Source organism: Sprattus sprattus, assembly GCF_963457725.1.
Source record: "Sprattus sprattus genome assembly, chromosome: 3".
NCBI lineage: Eukaryota > Metazoa > Chordata > Actinopteri > Clupeiformes > Clupeidae > Sprattus > Sprattus sprattus.
The window spans coordinates 15,308,662-15,327,265 of record NC_137922.1 but is presented as its reverse complement, the minus strand read 5'-3'; the positions used below and the strand labels follow the sequence as shown (position 1 = coordinate 15,327,265).

The 18,604-nt window shown below is 42.0% G+C and overlaps 2 protein-coding genes across 2 annotated transcripts; one reads left to right on the top strand and one right to left on the bottom strand.

Annotated features, from left to right (window-relative positions):
* Positions 1–741: 741 nt before the first annotated feature.
* Positions 742–1,813, top strand: LOC308362640 (homeobox protein Dlx1a-like; the record flags this gene model as incomplete). The annotated part of the gene is made up of 3 exons (XM_080835371.1): positions 742–922; positions 1,164–1,363; positions 1,556–1,813. The coding sequence occupies 3 exons, from the start codon at positions 742–744 to the stop codon at positions 1,811–1,813; spliced, it is 639 nt and encodes a 212-aa protein (XP_080691497.1).
* Positions 1,814–6,791: 4,978 nt separating this feature from the next.
* dlx2b (distal-less homeobox 2b) lies at positions 6,792–8,075 on the bottom strand (the record flags this gene model as incomplete). The annotated part of the gene is made up of 3 exons (XM_080834672.1): positions 6,792–7,115; positions 7,477–7,661; positions 7,760–8,075. 3 exons carry the CDS (start codon positions 8,073–8,075, stop codon positions 6,792–6,794), a joined length of 825 nt encoding a protein of 274 aa, XP_080690798.1.
* Between the last annotated feature and the right edge of the window lie 10,529 nt (positions 8,076–18,604).

Below are 18,604 nucleotides of genomic sequence, written 5' to 3'. Positions count from 1 at the left end.
TATCCGGTCAATTACGCACGAGACATGCAAATTCGTCGCTCATGATACGCTAATGAAACAGCTGTGGTCCACTGAAACAGGCTTCTGCATAATTAACCATATAAAGATCAACTCAAAGACCTACGAAGTTACCTGGTACAGATCTGTTACATCTCTTATGTCCACATTATAGACATTCACTGATGCGCAGTCAAAGCGTGAGTGGCTCTGCATATGCATTATTCGGTATTTTTAACAAAGAATAAATTGATTTAACATAGGCTAAATCGCAATGAAATTATAAAATAAAAATTTTAAAGACCAATATTTCGATATTAACTCTAGAACACATACTATTTAGTAATAGCATCTGCTCACTCCTTAACATGTGAACAGGTTGGAATATATGGATTAGCGATAAACACGCGCATTACTCAGACCACAGACTGAATTTCACGACCAATGGCAGCATCTCGTATATACAGCAAGCCAATCAGATCACGTCGAATACACTGCTCGTCGTGATACAAAGCAGTTGCTTCAAGACATTTTACTGCAGGTTGGTCAAAAAAGTTCGCTTTTTGTAAGGATTCTTTACTGACAAAGCTTGAGGGAAAAAAAGGTGGCTTGGTAACATCATTCCTTGCCCCTTTGAAAATGCACAACAGAAGACAACACGAGGTCGGACATTCCACTATCTCCAACTTGGAATGAGCGCGATGCCATAACAACAGAAGCTCCCCCACAGACAAACCGCTGCTCATGGATTGCTGCGGGTCTCCGCAATCGTCGCCGGTGGCACACTTCTCCATTGGGGCCATTGCGCACGAGATGTCTTACGGAAACGCATCTTCCGTCCCCCATCCGCTGGGATATACCTGTTCTCAGCAGAGCCCGGTGCCTTATTCCGGCGCCGTTCAAACCCCTAGTTTAACCGAGACAGGTAAGAAAACACCACTCTCTCTTACAGTAATCTCTTGTCACAACTGCGGTTTGCACAACAGTCGAGCAACAGTTGAGAACAGAAATCATCATGACATTAACGTTAGTAATGATTTCATACGAATGTTCAGAAACCACATATCCAGCCTGTAATAACAGATAATTATATCTCAATGCTTGCTCATGCTTGGACAGAAATGACCTCATCACAGATTGCGCACGCATTTTGTTACCACCTGTAGGATCAAAGCCGGAAAGAAGTGAGATAGTGGGCGGCGGACTGGTGCGCTTCAACGGCAAAGGGAAGAAGATTCGCCGGCCCAGAACCATCTACTCCAGCGCGCAGCTGCAAGCGCTCAACGGGCGCTTCGCGCTGACGCAGTACCTGGCGCTGCCAGAGAGAGCCGAACTCGCTGCGTCATTAGGGATCACGCAAACGCAGGCACGTCAAAATGGCCTAATCCATTAACTATTTAATTTGATTTCCAATGAAAGCATTTGTTGTCTATTGCCAGCAGAACAATCCGTTGTTAATTAAATTGAAACTTCTGCTTTGTTGACTTCTTTTCTGTATCAGGGAACCACAATCAGTTTACTTGCCTGCATTTAAGTGATCGTCTTCTTTCTTTCACAGGTTAAAATATGGTTTCAGAACAAAAGGTCCAAGTTTAAGAAAATCATCAAGCAGGGACGAGGAACCCTTGAAACCACAACACAAATAGCTGAACAAGGGCTATCTGCCACCACACTGCCCAGCACATCGGTGTGGAACTCCTACCTCACATCTTACGCGGATTCCACCGAGCCAACGATGGTCTCCTACGTATCCGAGTACAATAGCTGGTACCAGACAGTCCACCAGGAGGACACTCAGCATACTCAATTGATATGAACGTTACCTACACAGTTGTGGGGCCATACGTTTGCTCGGACAGTGTGAGACTTTCAAAGATTCTATTCTAATTGAGAAACGGGTTGGGTTTGATGGTTGTGACAGAACACCTGAAACATTTGTGTTCTCTTGCAAAAGCGTTGTGCTGCCAACCAGTAATAATCAGGCCTACATAATTTCACAAAACGTCTGCTTTCTCTTGGAACAGATACATTCGATGCGAGGTACCGCACATATTTTGCGGGGAAGGAGAGCCCCATATGGAAGGCAAAGATATTTGTGAAGACGCTCAAACCTTTTCACAGGATAAAATGCAGCACAAAATATAATTTATTTCCGTAATTTATGACCATAGGGGCTCAATGCTGGGACACGCCAGTAAGAAAGCCTGGCTGTTCCACATTCTGGAGGACAAGGCCTACCTCAATGAACGCGTATGCTGTGATGTAGGCTGACCAAGCCAATGGACACTGAATCCTGCAGGCCGTTATTTTCTGTCCTGTGTATGTTTCTTTTTGTAGGATTTTCAATTCTGTAATCACTTTATTTTTCTTACTCTTCTTGATGACACGTTCTTTCAGTTTTCTTTCAACACACAGAATTACTGAATATGATTTGTTGTAGACTACAGAATTAAAGGATAACCTAATATATAGCAATCATCAAATAGTGTTTTATTTCTTCACAGTGATGGTGAGACACAAATGAATGAATGGAAATTGTACAGCTTTCTTTCAGCATTCTTTGTGTCAAATTAATATTGTAGTCTAATTAAAGTAGCCTGTGTGCATCACTCCAACCCAAGGACATTTGCAAGTGCTGAAATGATCACAGTTCACCATTAGATTTTGTAATACTATAAAGCTTGTTTTATTATTATTTGTGTCATATTTAATGATCGCAAGCTCTTCAGTTCGAAATGCCTTTTTCGTTTTCTTCTCTTGACTCTTTCCCGCTGCGACAGACTACACAGACGCGTGCAGCTGCAGAAGCGCGCGTGGGTTGGCCCACTGATGGCGGGCGGGCGAGCGAGCACCCACTAAATAGAAACGTAATTACAGTCATTTCTCTTTTATTCATTCTCTCGCGTTTTCCATCGTTACGGCAATTATGAGCAATTTTCTGCCGGTCAGGGAATCCTTTCAGTCTAACAAAAGATAAAGGGAGATGGAGAGAGAGAGAAGGAGAGCTCGGTCTTTTAAAAGGCGGAAAATAGGTGCACGGCTATTTCTGTCGCTTTTCTGGCAAATTGCTTTCAGGTGCTAGTGCGATGTATAGGGGCTTGCTGCCTCAGTGAGGGTAGACGCGTAGCCTACATCAGTGTAAAACGAAATCAATAAGTTAAGACAAATATCACATTCATATTTGGCTATGGAAAATAGCTCGATAACACTGAATTAAATCTTGTAAAAGGAAGTAGGATTCTCTATCTTCTTTCCTCTCTCTTTCCCATCCTCTCCCTCACTGCCATCTCCCTCTGAGCATGTGGAGGTTGGGGGTGGTGGTATCTAGATAAACGGACAAGATATTAATCTCAACGAAATAGAAATAAAATATAAAACAACTATTAATTAACTTACAGTAGTATTTATATAGTATTTACCGAGTCATTTCTACGTAAATCAAGCTTTAGGTTTCTTACCTACTGTCCTTGTAGTAGCCTACATAAGTTTGACATCAATCGCAGAGATATGCGTTCAAAGGTTAAGTCACGATTCCAAATATGGGGCGCTCCTCTGTCTTGTGTAGTTCCATTAGGTTATACAATGAGAGTTCTGCTCAGTTATAAAATATGTCTGCGCAGTGAGCGTCAAACCCATCTCTTTTATAGGCCTATCTGGGAGGAGAGAAAGAGTGAAAAAGCAAAGATTATTAGCATGAATGTTTACCCTTCGCCACACTAATGGCACTCGAAGGCTCAGTAATCCTTGGGAAAATTATGAGCATTTTTTTCTCGCTCCCAAAATTGCAGCTTCGCCGCTATTTCGTCTGATTATGGAGAACGGAAGTAATTACCAAATCAAGATGTGGGTGGAAAAAAGAGAAAACGAGCGGGATTTGCACTGGCAATCCTGTGGATTAGCGCATAACTCTGAGATCGTTGATGTAGAGTACATTAAAATGACTATCCAAGGCCCTGCGTCAGGATCTGAATATTGTCCATGTATGGAAAAAAGGTGGTAAATCCCAAGTTTAAAAGCGCAGGCCCTTCATAACTGAAAACACACATATAGGCCTATTCTCGAGAATGAGGCACCAATTATTTCATTTATTTTAAGATTTATTTCTATTTCTTATACACCCAGTACCATTATTGAAACGTAAGTTTGAATATAGGTGTTGCACCAACTTCTAGACCAGTTGTCAAAGGCATATGCCACTAAATAGACAGAATTCGAGCTACATATTTAATTTAGCCCACATATTTTTACATTACATTTACGTTACTGTTTAGTCCTACTTGATATTAAATACTTTGCTGCTATAGGGACACAGGAACGTAAATAACATATTTAAATAGGCTGAAACGAATTTTTCATGGGATCTAACTCCGCTACATAAAAGCCATAAAATGTACAACAAATGAAATGGAAATTCTGATTTTAGCTTGAACTGACCCAACTGCTTCACGTGATACAATACATTCTGGTATAATACATTCGGTATAATACATTCTGCACCAGTTGACGATTACTGCACTCTTATTATGTTTGATTTACACAAATGTATGTTAATGTTATGAATTCTTGTTTTTCTAATATCTTTATTAATGTAATTTCATGTCAAAGCAATTAAGTTTTAAAATATTGACTGGCAGAACCCTTACATCACCTGAGTGTGATACGTATAGGCTATACACTTAAAACACATGGACTGAAACCCTCTTGAGTTTAAATGACTTGGATCATGAATTGCCTTGGAGAGCTTTTAAATAGGTATTTGCACAAATGAGAAGTGAGGGAGGATAGGATTATAGACCTCGATCTTCGTTTACAAGCACATTAACATGATACAACTCGCTTGCAGTCGTACAACTATACTTTACCTTTTATTAATGTTGGTTCAGTTTGGAGAATGCGGTCATTTCGGCTGACTAGCAACAATTTAATGGCTATTTCATTTACTTGCTTGCACATATATTGTCGGATAGAAATTAGAATGAAATGTTACATTTTACTTTTGAGAGCTACGGAGCAGTAGAAGTCTCTAGCTAAATGCTGTCGACACATAGACTATTCTTATATTTTTTCAGGGTATTGAACTGTGTGCTCAAGAAGTGCTCGAGCTCAGAGACCAGAATAGCTTGAAGCAAGAGGCCGGGAGTGGAGGCGAGTTGGGAGGGGAAATGTTTCCATGTCGGTCTGCTTGAGGCGGTTTTGTCTCTTCGGTTTCTCCCTCTCTTCTTTTCTCCTGCTTTTTTTTTTTTTGGAGGCCTACAGCATAAAACGTCTGGGTGAGGCGCGCGCTGACTCCAGAGAGTCTGCTGGGGGAAGAACCCAGGCCACACTCGGAACGCCCTCACGTCCTCTCTCTCTTTCTCTCTCTATGTCTCTAGTTCTCTTTATAGGCTATCTCATCTCTTATTCAGAGCCGGTTCAGTGCTGTGCACAAGGCTACTCTTAATAATCTGATCCTATTAAGAGACGAAGGGAACCCAGGAAACTCCATTCACTACCGACGAACCGCAATGGTTAATAAAAAAGCTGTTGGCAGCGCTGCACACCACAGCGCTCATAGAGTCTTGGCCTACACGCTCTGTCGTTTTATTGGCCTCGGGCCTGTAATCTTTCCAGAACTACCATATAGAAACAATTCTGCAACAGGACCACCATACAATGAAGCCCCTGCGCCGAACAAGCCTACCCCACTCCTCTGATTAACTGATTTTAAAGTCGCTGATATGTGATCACTTTTGAAAAGTACTACGTGTCCAATCATCCGTGGTTCCGCTTCGCTGAGCTGGATCCAGCGGAAGGCACATCTGGCGCCAGTGCTGCGGGGATGCGGTCACGTCAGTCTGACAGTCCGCATTCTCCAGATTTGCTGGTAACCAAAAACATTTCACCCCAGTCGAAATACTGTTAAAAAAGAGCAGGAGCCCACCAATGCGAGCAGTGGTGTCAACAATAGTGTCATAACACTCCTGTCATTATCTGCACAAAACAAAAGCGTTACATTTGGACGACAGGAGCTCCGACAAAATTGAAGACGAAACAGAACAATGCTTGTTGAAATAAAACAACATTTATCACAGTATAGCATACAAATAAAATCGGATACACGAATCGTGTTCAGATGACCCAGATGTTGTTAAACTGCATAATATTCGGCTTTGAATTAGCCTGTTACTTATTGGCAGTGTGGAAGCCAGCAGCCAAGATGAAGCGTTTGGGCACATATCAAAGGGTGGTGTTGAGACGGTTGTTTGCGTTGAATTTAAACAAATGGGCTCCCATTCCAGTCATTTACCTCAAATAGCCCACACAGAATTTAAACGAGCACTGAACGGTTACATATGTCCCATGGGAGGCAACCAAACAACGAACACATAGGTTATGAGGTCTACTTCAAAGGCAATGCCATTTTCATTTGAGGCAAACTTGGTAGCAGGGAGCTGGATCCTCAGTGTTAGTTACATTTGTGATTACAGTGAAACCCTGGATATTCTACAATAAATGCATGGTCTATATGGTGTTATTACCCGTGTTTACGTGTATGTTGAATTAACACCAATAAGCGCAAAATAGAGCAATAAATAGCTGAATAAAAATAATTTAATTCCCAAATCATTGCATGAGAGTACTACATGTCCAACGGGAAAAAAAATCCAAAAAGGAAAATTCAATAGGGTTTCTTTTAAAGTTCTCCCCACTCTCCCCAACATAATGGTCCCCTGCGAAACCAGGCGCACTGGTGGGTAGAAATCCAGCGACGATCGAGTTCCTTCCATAGTTCCTCTCAACTTTTGAGTTCAAAGTTAGAAAATAGGCCCCGTGCTCATTGTGCTGTTATGGTGCTGGATGAGATGGCTTGACGGTGTGTGCGTTGCAGAGTTCGTGGACGTGTACCAAGAGTAGTTTGTAAGGAACGAAGGGGCCGTGGTGTTCGGTGGGCCAGTGTTCTGGTTCATGGTCGAATCCCCGTCGTTCAGTGCTTGGTTCTGAGGGAATTCCCAGTTCGTCTCGGCCGGAGAACTGCATGGAGGAGAATCACTCGGGGCAACGTGCTGGTCTGGAGGAATTTCCCCGTTTTTCCACAACTTCTTGAATTTAGAGCGCCGATTCTGAAACCATATTTTCACCTAAAACAGTACATCAACGTTAATAATGTGAATATAATCATGCATTTGCAAAAGGCAGTAGGCTATTTAGTTACTGTAAAGGGTTCGCCTTCCAAAACATCTGCCTATTAAAATCAACTGAAGTAAATAGCACATTTTATTACTGCTCTAGACGACGACAATTAAAGTTAGTAGCCCAGAGGCAGTATACTGTGGTATACCACACATATTCTCAGTTTTAGGGCTTATGTCATTAATAGTGTTGCCTTTGTTAACTACATTCAGAGTGGAGCAAGTCCCAGAGTCGCCAAACCTGCGCATGTTTCAAACATTTGTACCCATATAGTCTATTCATTAATTTCTTGAAATCAACTGCTCTCACCTGCGTCTGCGTCAGGCCGAGGGACGCTGCCAGTTCGGCACGTTCTGGGAGCGCTAGATACTGGGTCTTCTGGAACCTCCGCTGAAGGGCAGCCAGCTGGAAACTTGAGTAAATAGTTCGAGGCTTTCGGATTTTCTTTGGTTTTCCGTTGACCATTCGAATTTCTGGTTCACTCTCCTCTTTTTCTGTTGGAAAGAAAAAATGGAACGGTTTAAGCAACTGACGTCTCAACACCCGACGGATATTGACGAGAGAGACGTCAGAAATAGAGATGACAGTTTACCTGTGTCTGTAGGAACGGGTGATGATCCAGAAGCGTAAGACCCATAGGCGCCATAAGAGGAGCCGAAACCCATGTCATACGCTTTGGGACTGTAGTGTACGTTACTCGCTCCCCCGGGGTGGTAAGGATAAGACCCAAGTTGTGCGTAAGCCGCCCCAGCGCACAGACCAGGCTGGGGGCTGCTGTAGAAGCTGCTGTCGGTCACTGTGGACACCGGTAACGTGGGCGAGTCTTGCGATTTCATGGTGTGGAAGTTGGTGGAGGTAATTTGGTTGGAGTGCATATCTGTGGCGAGGCTGTCAAAGACTCCAGTCATCGTTCCAAAGTGAAATACACAGGTTCACGCTATACGATCCAGCATGTAATAAACAATGTAAAAATATCTAAGCTAAAACTTGAAAATTGGAGGGGAAGTTTTGACGCTACAAGAGGTAGTTTTGTTGTAGGTTTGTTTACAGGCGCATCCTCTTTCCCGGTGGAGGATGTTCGTCTTCGGGTTGCTTCTGTTCCCTGAGATGCTGTCAGGGCGGTCCATATACGGCGAGTCATGTGAGGGGCGCAACCAATAGGTAAGCAAACAGTCGACGTAGGCCTATACGAGGCACATTTAGATACTCCTGATGGATAACTGAAAGCCAGGAAAGCCTTACTCTCTAGTCTCCTATATCAGATGCTGAAAGCATAAACATACTCAGTGTGTGTTTTCTACTCCATCAACAAAGCATTCAGCATTCAAAACTCCATCATTCACTGCTTCACACCGAAAAATCTACCCTTGAGTAAAAGACTGTTCCGTTAATTCTTATGTTATTATATATATATATATATATATATATATATATATATATATATATATATATATATATATATTTGCCATTGCACAATATTTACTTGTCATTACTTGACAAATAGGCTGTTCTGAAATCATTTTTCCTCTCTCCTCATTAATAGGCTCTGCTCAGAAATACTATCATCCGATGTGTTGATATAAGGAAAGTTCAAACCAGGCTCAACTACACATAACTACATATTCATAGCAATTGTGCCAAGGCGCCACCTATTGACAAGACAGGAGTAATTCATGTCAGTGCCGGACAATAGACATAAGCAGGCAACACGTTTTGTTAGACTAGACGTCGAGTAATTACCAATGGCGCCAGTCTCTTCAGACGCACAGGTGAGCAAAACAGCAATTAAAACGCGTAAATAGCGGGGATGAAACAGGGAGAACACCCACAAAAAGTTATGTCTCGCCAAACGCCTCCAACATACTCTAAAACCTGCGTCATGCGCAGCCAGTGGCAATTTACTTAAGGCCTACGGTAAGTCCAGCAACAGGTAGGCCTTAAGTCATTTCTGTCGTGTCGGAGTGTGGGAACTCACAAGAGAAAATGTGAAGATTCGTATACCCACAGTCTAGGCCTAACTTAAAAAACGCGCTAGCCTACAAAAACATACTCTCATCATTTAGAAAACTGTATGTAGGCCTATAAAATAGTCTGCTTAATTATATTTATAACACTAATGTCTATATTCACAGATCGAATTGAAATCAGCAACGGCACTTGGTATAAGGCCTACAGATCAATACAGCACATATACATATTTACAGATATTTACAGAGTCGCGTCATGTGCGCAGTGCGACCAATAGGCCTACTACAAACCTGTTACCTGTACCCATCTGTTACCCGTCAGATGGCTGTCTTTTATCTTGTGGTCACAGCAAGTGCATGTATGTTCTTTACTCTGGGTCCATCTTTTGCCAAAATATTTATATAATAAATGTCGACAAACACAACCTAAACAAATCTACCTATCTCATGTTGCAATCCGTATCTATAAGTATAGAAACTGAAAGTGAATTATGGTGCGACAAAATAACATGACCTGAATTGTGGGCTTATAAACACGCATATGCTAGTGATTTCATAATAGGCTGGGCATCTTTGATGCATAGACTATTTTATGTTGATTAATTTGTCAGTCACCGGTAAGTCTACAGGTTTCCTAAAAGACGATTTCAGTACGATAGGTTATACTTCAACCTCACATTATGAGGTTACAGATCTCATAATATATGAGCTTGAGGCCCGATGTACTGCACTACTTGGTTGTGGGTCCCCTGTCGTTTGTGTCCCCTTCTTTATATTCACAAAAATATAGGTGTGCGCGCGTTTCACTTCCTGCACAATAATGTGTGGCATTTTGTGTTGGATATACAAAGCAAGAGTGTAGGATGAACTTTGATAAGAATAGTGTACTGAATGTTAGACGGTTAATTTATTGATGCATATAGAAAATAAATGTGGATTTACTGGGGGAAATTATTAGGAAGTGTTTTGGTAACAAAGTTAAGCTATGTCTTCAACAGTTATGGCGTCTTGGGAGTTGACAACGGCACTCGAAGGAATGGAAATGGAACGTGGTACTATGGTAATATTTAGGCCTACAGTGCCATCTGGGGGCAGCACAACACCAGTTATAAATTATGTTTGCAGAAGTGCGTATTGCCACCATCCACTGATCGGTATTGAAAAAAATAAGCAAGTGAGCAAGTCCCTGTATTCATTGTTGGCCGACAGTTACGACTTGTAGATTACGTGACACTATTGGCTGTTAAGCAATATTTAAGAAGTGGATGCATAATTACGAGAGATATTGAGTTTGGAGTATTTATACCATTTTTAATGGAACCCTGCAAGGTTTTACTTATTCGACTGATTGGAATATATCGTTGTCTCACGAAGACACTTAATATCTGGGATCTGACTAAATCTGTGTCACACTCATTTCACTCCGAGTAGAATAGAATAATAATGACAAGTCCATTAGATTGTTGTGTGAACGCGCTTACATTTTTTTAATTTGGAACGCAATACTGATTGTAAACGCTTGGTGTCCGGACTACAGATAGCTCCACTAAGGTCATGTTTTTGCCCAATTCAGTGCTCCAATCTGAATCAGATTCGCAGCCCTGATTAGCTTCCAGACTCAGTTCTAGATAATATGAACCCTAACATCTGTTAAGGTGGAGTGGAGATCTGTCAGAAAAGGAACGATGGAACAACAGCAAAAACATTATTTAAATGACAGATAATAACCACAGCCAGAATTCATCAAACAAGAGCCTGCTCCACGGTGAAGTTCATTGAGATAAATTCATGTGGTGATAAATACACTGTGTTATCACGATTTCCATCTAACATCTGCTGACTCAGAAGTAGGGAATCTAAAGGCAAGAGAAACTCTAATGAGATTTGTGAGATTCCTTGGAAACCGGAAAAGAGTAACATCTGTGTACAGAAGTACAGTATGTGTTCAGTAGCCTAAGTAATGTGGGGGGAAAAGGATTGCCAGTGCTCAGGTTTGTGTTCCAGTGAGGGTTCAGTATTATTACTCACGGCTGTTCCTGAAATTGTTAAGATAATTACTGTCACTGTTTCTACTGAAAACTGACGACAGCCAACCTTTTGTTCTGGCTGCCAAGCCAAATATGTCTCTGATTTGTACACAGAAAGCAAGTATTAGATAGACACAACTTGAAGATTGCACCTGGAGATTGAATGACTCCTCTTGAAAAGTATGCACTGGTTAAACCTGCCCTTCCTCTGATCTGAGGGGAGTCTGCCATACATGATTCAAATGGACATGTTTATGTTTTCAGTGAGAGCTTCTTAAACCTAATGGTATTGATGGAAAGCATGCCTGCCTGTAGCACTTATAGTAGCTTTGGGAGAGCAATTCTGCATGCAAAGAGGGGATCAAACCTCACCTGTTTCACGTAGATACAGTACATGTGCCCCTCAGTTAAAACAAAAATATTAGTTTGTTCATAAGCACATCATGGCATTGCAGGATACAACTGAAAACAAAAACACATTCAAAAGTGCCACTTTCATAACTCTGGGCGGGCGAAGAATGCTTTATTCAATCCGTTCTGTAACAGTATAGCCCAAGGGCAGGGTAAGGCCTGCTGACAGCACTCAAGGTGTGCCGCAAATATGAGTTCAATTAACACCTCAAAGATCACCTCAATTTTTCTTAAGAATTGAATTGACATTATTGAACCATTTATTTTAAATAGTGCTTTTGCTATATTTTCAAAAAGCCTATGTATGGAAATGTATGTGAAGTGTGTACTGTACACCTATGATATACATGTAGGTTAAGAGTTTAAGATATGTTGGTGCTGTTTTTGGTAAGACTCTTTGCAATGTTCAGTATAATAAATATCCATTTGAATGACATTCACATATTTAAAATGTATAAGAGCTTTACATAGACAGTATGTATGATATTTAGTTGGAAACTCTTCTAAAACCTGTACCTTATTTTACAGTCTGTCTTGTCTTGCCATTTGGAATGTAATTTCTGTAATTTCCATTATATTCTACTGTATTGTATTATATTCTTATTGGTTCTCTTTGCAAGGTGCTGTAGGTTTGTCCGTCATACTTTATGAAGAGGGAGGTAACAGGAGAGAGCAGCCAAGGGAATTCCTGGAATAGTTCAAAGGCAGCTCATCTCTTTCTCCATCATGGACACAGATGGATTCGATAAGGGACACACACACACACACACACACACACACACACACACACACACACACACACACACACACACAGGGCATTCAGATGAAGACGGTCAGGAAAGCACCAGCTTCTGTCTGTATTAGAGGGCCTATTGCTTACTTGTTGAACAGAGTAACACACACTCACACACACTCACACACACACACAAAACACACACACATTTGGTTTTGGTTAGCTGTTACCTGCAGGAGTACTTCAAGTAATCACTCCTCTTGTCGCACCTACACACACTCTCTGTGTCTCTCTCTCACTCTCTTTCTCGTTGTACACAAATATGTATCCATAGGTTTAGGGAATGAACTGTATGCCACAGGGCCCATACCTACATACCGAGCTAGGTCAAGAAACGGAACGAATAACGAGGGTCTAGGTACAGGTGCCTCTACAGCACGAACCGTTAACCAAAGTGCTCTTAAAGGCGCAGTGTGTAGGAATACTAATATATATACAAGTACCAAGCTGAGAAATCAGATCATGCTATCACACAATAATTATACAACTACATACACACTTTCTCAAATCATTGCCCGACCTCTTCAACAGCCATCACACACATTTGGAGATTATTATTATACACACAAACACACACACACACACACACACACACACACACACACACCCACACTCAGACCACACAAATATGTTCAGTATATAATGAGTGAACTGTAATGAAGCTTGCAGGAGCTTGTAGGGAGAAGCTCCAGGGTTGGGAGGTGTCCCAGGGTTGACACAGGGAGAAATGCTTAGGGCAGGGAACTTGTGTGCGTCTGTGTGTGTGTGTGTGTGTGTGTGTGTTTGTGTTTGTGTTTGTGTGTGTGTGTTAGGGAGAGACATTGAAGGAGAGATGGGCAAGATTGGGTGAGATTTTGGGAGTGGCTGGGAGGGAGTGAAGTGTTGATGTATTGAGGGAAGGGTGTGTGTAGGCAGGGATAAGGAGGGAATGTGTGTCATGGGTACAAGTATGTTTGTGTGTGTGTGTGTAAAGGGTGAGTGGAGGAGCTCGTCTTGACAGGCAAGGAACAGCTCAGATCTCTCCCTCTCTCTTACTGTTTTCTTCTTATCCTTTCTCTCTATCTCTCTCTCTCTCTCTCTCTCTCTCACACTCATTCACTCATAGACACACTTACACACACACACACACACACACACACACACACACACACACACACACACACACACACACACACACTCTTTACATTGCCTTCCAGCAAAAGTTAGTCATTTCAGCATATTAGTCATGCCAGAAGAATAAAAAAGGACATTGTGTAAAGCTATTTTGATTACTACAGCACATTCATTTCGTAATTTCATAAAATGAACACAGATTTATGTGCCTTCAAGGGCAGACCTTTGCACAGTTGGGTGTGTCTGATCAGAATGCAAGCCAGTGAATGTGGCTGAGACGCTTGTGAATTAATCTAACGCTGAGATAGGTGAAATCTTGTCGAGGTGCGTCATGAGGTGTAGCTGTGGTTGTCTCTGGTAGTGGCATGTGTCTTAAGTATGGAAGGAGGTGGGTCTGGGACACCAGATGCCACCCTCGAGCCTTCTGGAGGTGTCGGGCCAATTCAATGAAGCACTGATGAGGGAAGTGCCTGCTTGAAAACCACAGTAGAATGCTCAGAAAGCTGTTCTTGTTATATATCGGTGCTCAGGTTCTATGCTTGTGCAGTCATGTTGTGTTTAGCAGCTGTGGGCTACAGACAGTGCATGTTGTATTGTGAAGTGGCCTTTACGGATTCCTGGTACAATACGCAGCACGTGTTGCAGCTGTCACCAGCAAGATGTGGGTTGTTGTATCCTGCTGCTGAGGATCTATGGTTAGGCAGTTGTGATATTGGTTAGGCTAGGTTGTGGGGTATGAGCACTTGCATGGCAGTGAGGGGATTGGCCGCTGTGGGAATCCCCAACCAATAGTACAAGGTATTTAACCTCTCTTCCTGTGTATAACTAAAATTAGAAAGGTAGGCGTTTCATGTCATTTATTTTAAGGAAGGTGTTCTGCCTTCTTTGACATGCTGCATCTTGGTTTTCAATGTCTGACAAGCACATCTAATGTAATCTCTCCACAGTTTGACAGCATAACATTAACACACACACACTCTCTCACACACACACACACACACACACACACACACACACACACTCTCTCTCTCACACACACACACACACACACACACACACACACACACACACACACACACACTCTCTCTCTCTCTCTCTCTCTCTCTCTCTCTCTCTCTCTCTCTCTCACACACACACACACACACACACACACACACACACACACACACACACACACACACACACACACACACACACACACACACACACACACACACACACACACACACACACACACACACACACACACACACACATGTATTTAACTGGTATAGCCATACACAGCACAGTGCATGGCATTAAAGGAATGTATGAAACCAGAATATCATGTGTGACGGTCTTCACAGGATATAAAGGTGTACAAGCCATAGGCAACATGACCATGTCTATGTGTGTGTGTGTGTGTGTGTGTGTGTGTGTCTGTGTGTGTGTGTGTGTGTGTGTTTGTGTGAGTGTGTGAGTGTGTGTGTGTGTGTGTGTGTGTGTATGTGTGTTTGTGTACTTACTGTACGTATCGTGTATGTGCTGGTGGATAGGTTTGTGTCTCTGTATGGTGCATAAATGTGTACAGATCGTCTCTAAAGCTTGTTTTACCATAGAGTTAGAGCGTGAAGAGGTAGGATTATATTCCTGTATAGACTGTGAAGGAAACAGGATTTCCCAACCTCACTTTCAGACTTTGTGTGGTTTTGTGACTTACCACCCCACTCCTTTTGAACATGTTCTCCCTATGTGTATGTGATTTGTGTATGTGTGTCTGTGAGTTGTGTAAAGTGTATAAACCACTGGATGTCCTAAAATTTCCCTCTGGATTAATAAAGTATCCATCTATCTATCTATCTATCTATCTATCTATCTATCTATCTATCTATCTATCTATCTATCTATCTATCTATCTATCTACGTATCTACGTATCTATCTATCTATCTATCTATCTATCTATCTATCTATCTATCTATCTATCTATCTATCTATCTATCTTATCTATCTATCTACTACTACGAGAAAGCATTCGTTTTCGTGTGTGCGTGTGTACATCCGTGCATGCGCGTGTGCGTGTGTGTCTGTTGTGTGCACGTCAGAAGAGGTAATGTGAACTAGCCACAGTGGAATCTGCCATGAAGCTCAGCTTTATTGTTCAGGAGCCAGAGGACACAGTTGCTGAACATGCAGTAGCAAGGAAAAGTCAGTCTGAGTATAAGATGTGTGTGTGTGTGTGTGTGTGTGTGTGTGTGTGTGTGTGTGTGTGTGTGTGTGTGTGTGTGTGTGTGTGTGTGTGTGTGTGTGTGTGTGTGTGTGTGTGTGTGTGTGTGTGTGTGTGTGTGTGTGTGTGTGTGTGTGTGTCGTTGTGTCTGTGTGCAGCCATAACTGGTCTGCAGTGTATGCCTCTTGTTTGAATTCAAGATTGGAGAGAAAGGTGAAAGCATAGTTTATGACAATCAGACAATTACAAGCAGGACAGAGGCTTTTTTCAGCTTTTTTCTCACAGACGTGTATATAAGTGCCGTGTCTTTAAACTACAGGGCAGAGACCTATCACATCCTTTCTGTCTTGATATTGGCCTGTACTGCTTAACACACACACACACACACACACACACACACACACACACACACACACACACACACACACACACACACATTCTCACACTCACACTGACTTACCCCCACACACACATCACACATACACACCCAGCACTGAATCATTTGTCATGTAGCCAGTAGTCTGTGTGCTGGAATAATGAAAACGGCTTCCTGAGATACAGCAGGCTGAGGTGATTATGGCAGAATTCTTGGCGGTGGCCAAAGCTGGCAACGAGTCAGATACATACACAGACCCACACAGACAAACACCCACACATTCTCTCTGTCTCTCTCTCTCTCTCTCTCTCCCTTATACACACACATATAATCATACACTCACTACTCACTCACTCACACACATGCATGTACCTCAGAGAGAAGCTAAGAGAGACTTCTGGTTGCAATACTGTGAGAAGAGCTGGTCAGTGCCATCTCTTAAAACTGTTTTTACGGCGGGTATTTCACAGTGGGTTGCCATAGTAACCGGGTTTGCCAACTAGATAAACAACGGTTTTGACTCATACAGAAGGAGGGAAGAAGAAAGTAGGACAAGAAAAGAAAGAAAAAGAAAGGGAGAAACAGAGTGAGGAGAGGAAAGTTTGGAGTGAACTTGAGACATAACAACCTGCTTCCAAGTATAAGACATAAAATAATCACAACAATCCAAGTGGACAAAATAACATGCCCCCACTGGAGACCAAGTGGCTAACACCATTTCCCTAAATGGAACAGGAAGTTTGTATTTTCTAGGAGTGAAGAGGAAATCAATGCAGTGTAGGCAAGGGAAAGCAAGCTGAGATTGAAACATTTGGAGTTTATAATATAATTTCAACCCACAGGATGTTCCTGATATTTGTCTTCTATTGTTCTAAGGGCTAGACTGTCCATTATGATCTTATTAAGCTTGTTTTGACAAAACACAGCAAAGCAGTAACATATGGCACATCGTGTTTTGTTCACAATCTGCGCCTGATCCAATAAAATATATTTCATGATTATCTTCGTCATCATTCCATCATTATCATGTTTGGAATTATGTTTATGACTCCTAATAGTCAGAATTAGAACTAAAGTTACAATGGAATTAAAACAGTATGGGATTAAAAGAGTTTGGGTTTGGGTGGACAGTAAGATAAGTAGAGAGATTGTCTTTCACACACAGAGGTCCTTCACACACAGAGTTGTGCATGTCTGCATGGCTATGCAACTCCTGTCATTTACAGACATGGCCGAGGGTCTTCATGAGCTTGGCATGGCCCGGGAAACCTGGTGCTGGTTTTCAAAACAGATGGTTCCGATGAGGGCTGTTGCACACCCCGCATCCCCATTCACTGTAATTCTCTTTCTTCTCAAGTGACATCAGCTATGTTATAAAGGATGAAACAGAAGAGTCCCAATTTCTGACAGTTCCACAGTGACTGACATTCTTACGAAATCCTCAACTCTGCCCAACCCTGTGTGCCAGAACTCATTTCTCAATAGCTTACAAGATGCATGTGTCAGTTAGCTGTGTTAGAAAATATCGACTGCAAGGGCTCCAAGTCAAGACTTGTGTGTTGGTAAACCTCACTTCTACTTAAAGTTGATGCAACAGTAAAGCAGTAGTCGCCATGGCAATTATACTTCTTCACATCGTATTAGAGTCTCCCAGTCTTTGGAACACATTGTGCTTCAGGGCCGTAGGGTGTGGCAGGGCCATCTCTTTTCAGAATTATGTAGTATTTTTCTTCTTCTGTGTTTTTGCTTATTATTTTAGGGTTGTCAAGTTTGGCATGTATAAATGACATAGTATAAATGCAACATGGAACAAGCTGTTTATATTTGGTATAATCAGTCACTGCGTTAGGCAGTAAATGATGCGTTCTGCATGGCTGTGGATACAGATAGCATTTTTGGTGCACAGAACGTGAAAGAAATAAGCTTTCGTTCACACGTTCATATGTTTATAGAGAAATTGCAGAATGTTTTGCTTCAGGACAGTGTAGTTGGCTTTCCTGTTTACTCACCCTTCAGGCAGTGCCTTCCTGTCATCTGTGGTCACCTGATTTAGCACTGACGGAATGTCATGGGAAAGTTTGGAGCATGCATGACCAAACTCTATGGACCATCTATACAATGTATGCCCCTTTAAATCATGCCCTACTTTCCAGCCTGTTGAAGCCTACACATTTCGAAGATGGGGTGCTATCTGCATTACACTGACACTAGTCTCTCAGGATGAGTTATGGGTTTACTCTGAATCAACAGGTGGAGGCCTGGAGGAAGAAAGGGTGGGATTTTCTCCTCTTTTTCCAGCAGTTGAGCGTGTCTAGTGACATTCCCACGAGGGCATTCTTCTGCTCACATCCGAGTGGTGAGGAAATATAAGAAGTGGTGATACATATGTGAGATGTAATTTTTCTGTTCTCTTTTGTACCACTGTTGACAGGATTAAACCATAGAAAGCGATACGCTTTTTTTACATGGGTAATATCATGTAAGATATGTAGTGACAAAAATGTCAAATTATAACTGAAAATAAGGGGCATTATTACGTCTGTCTC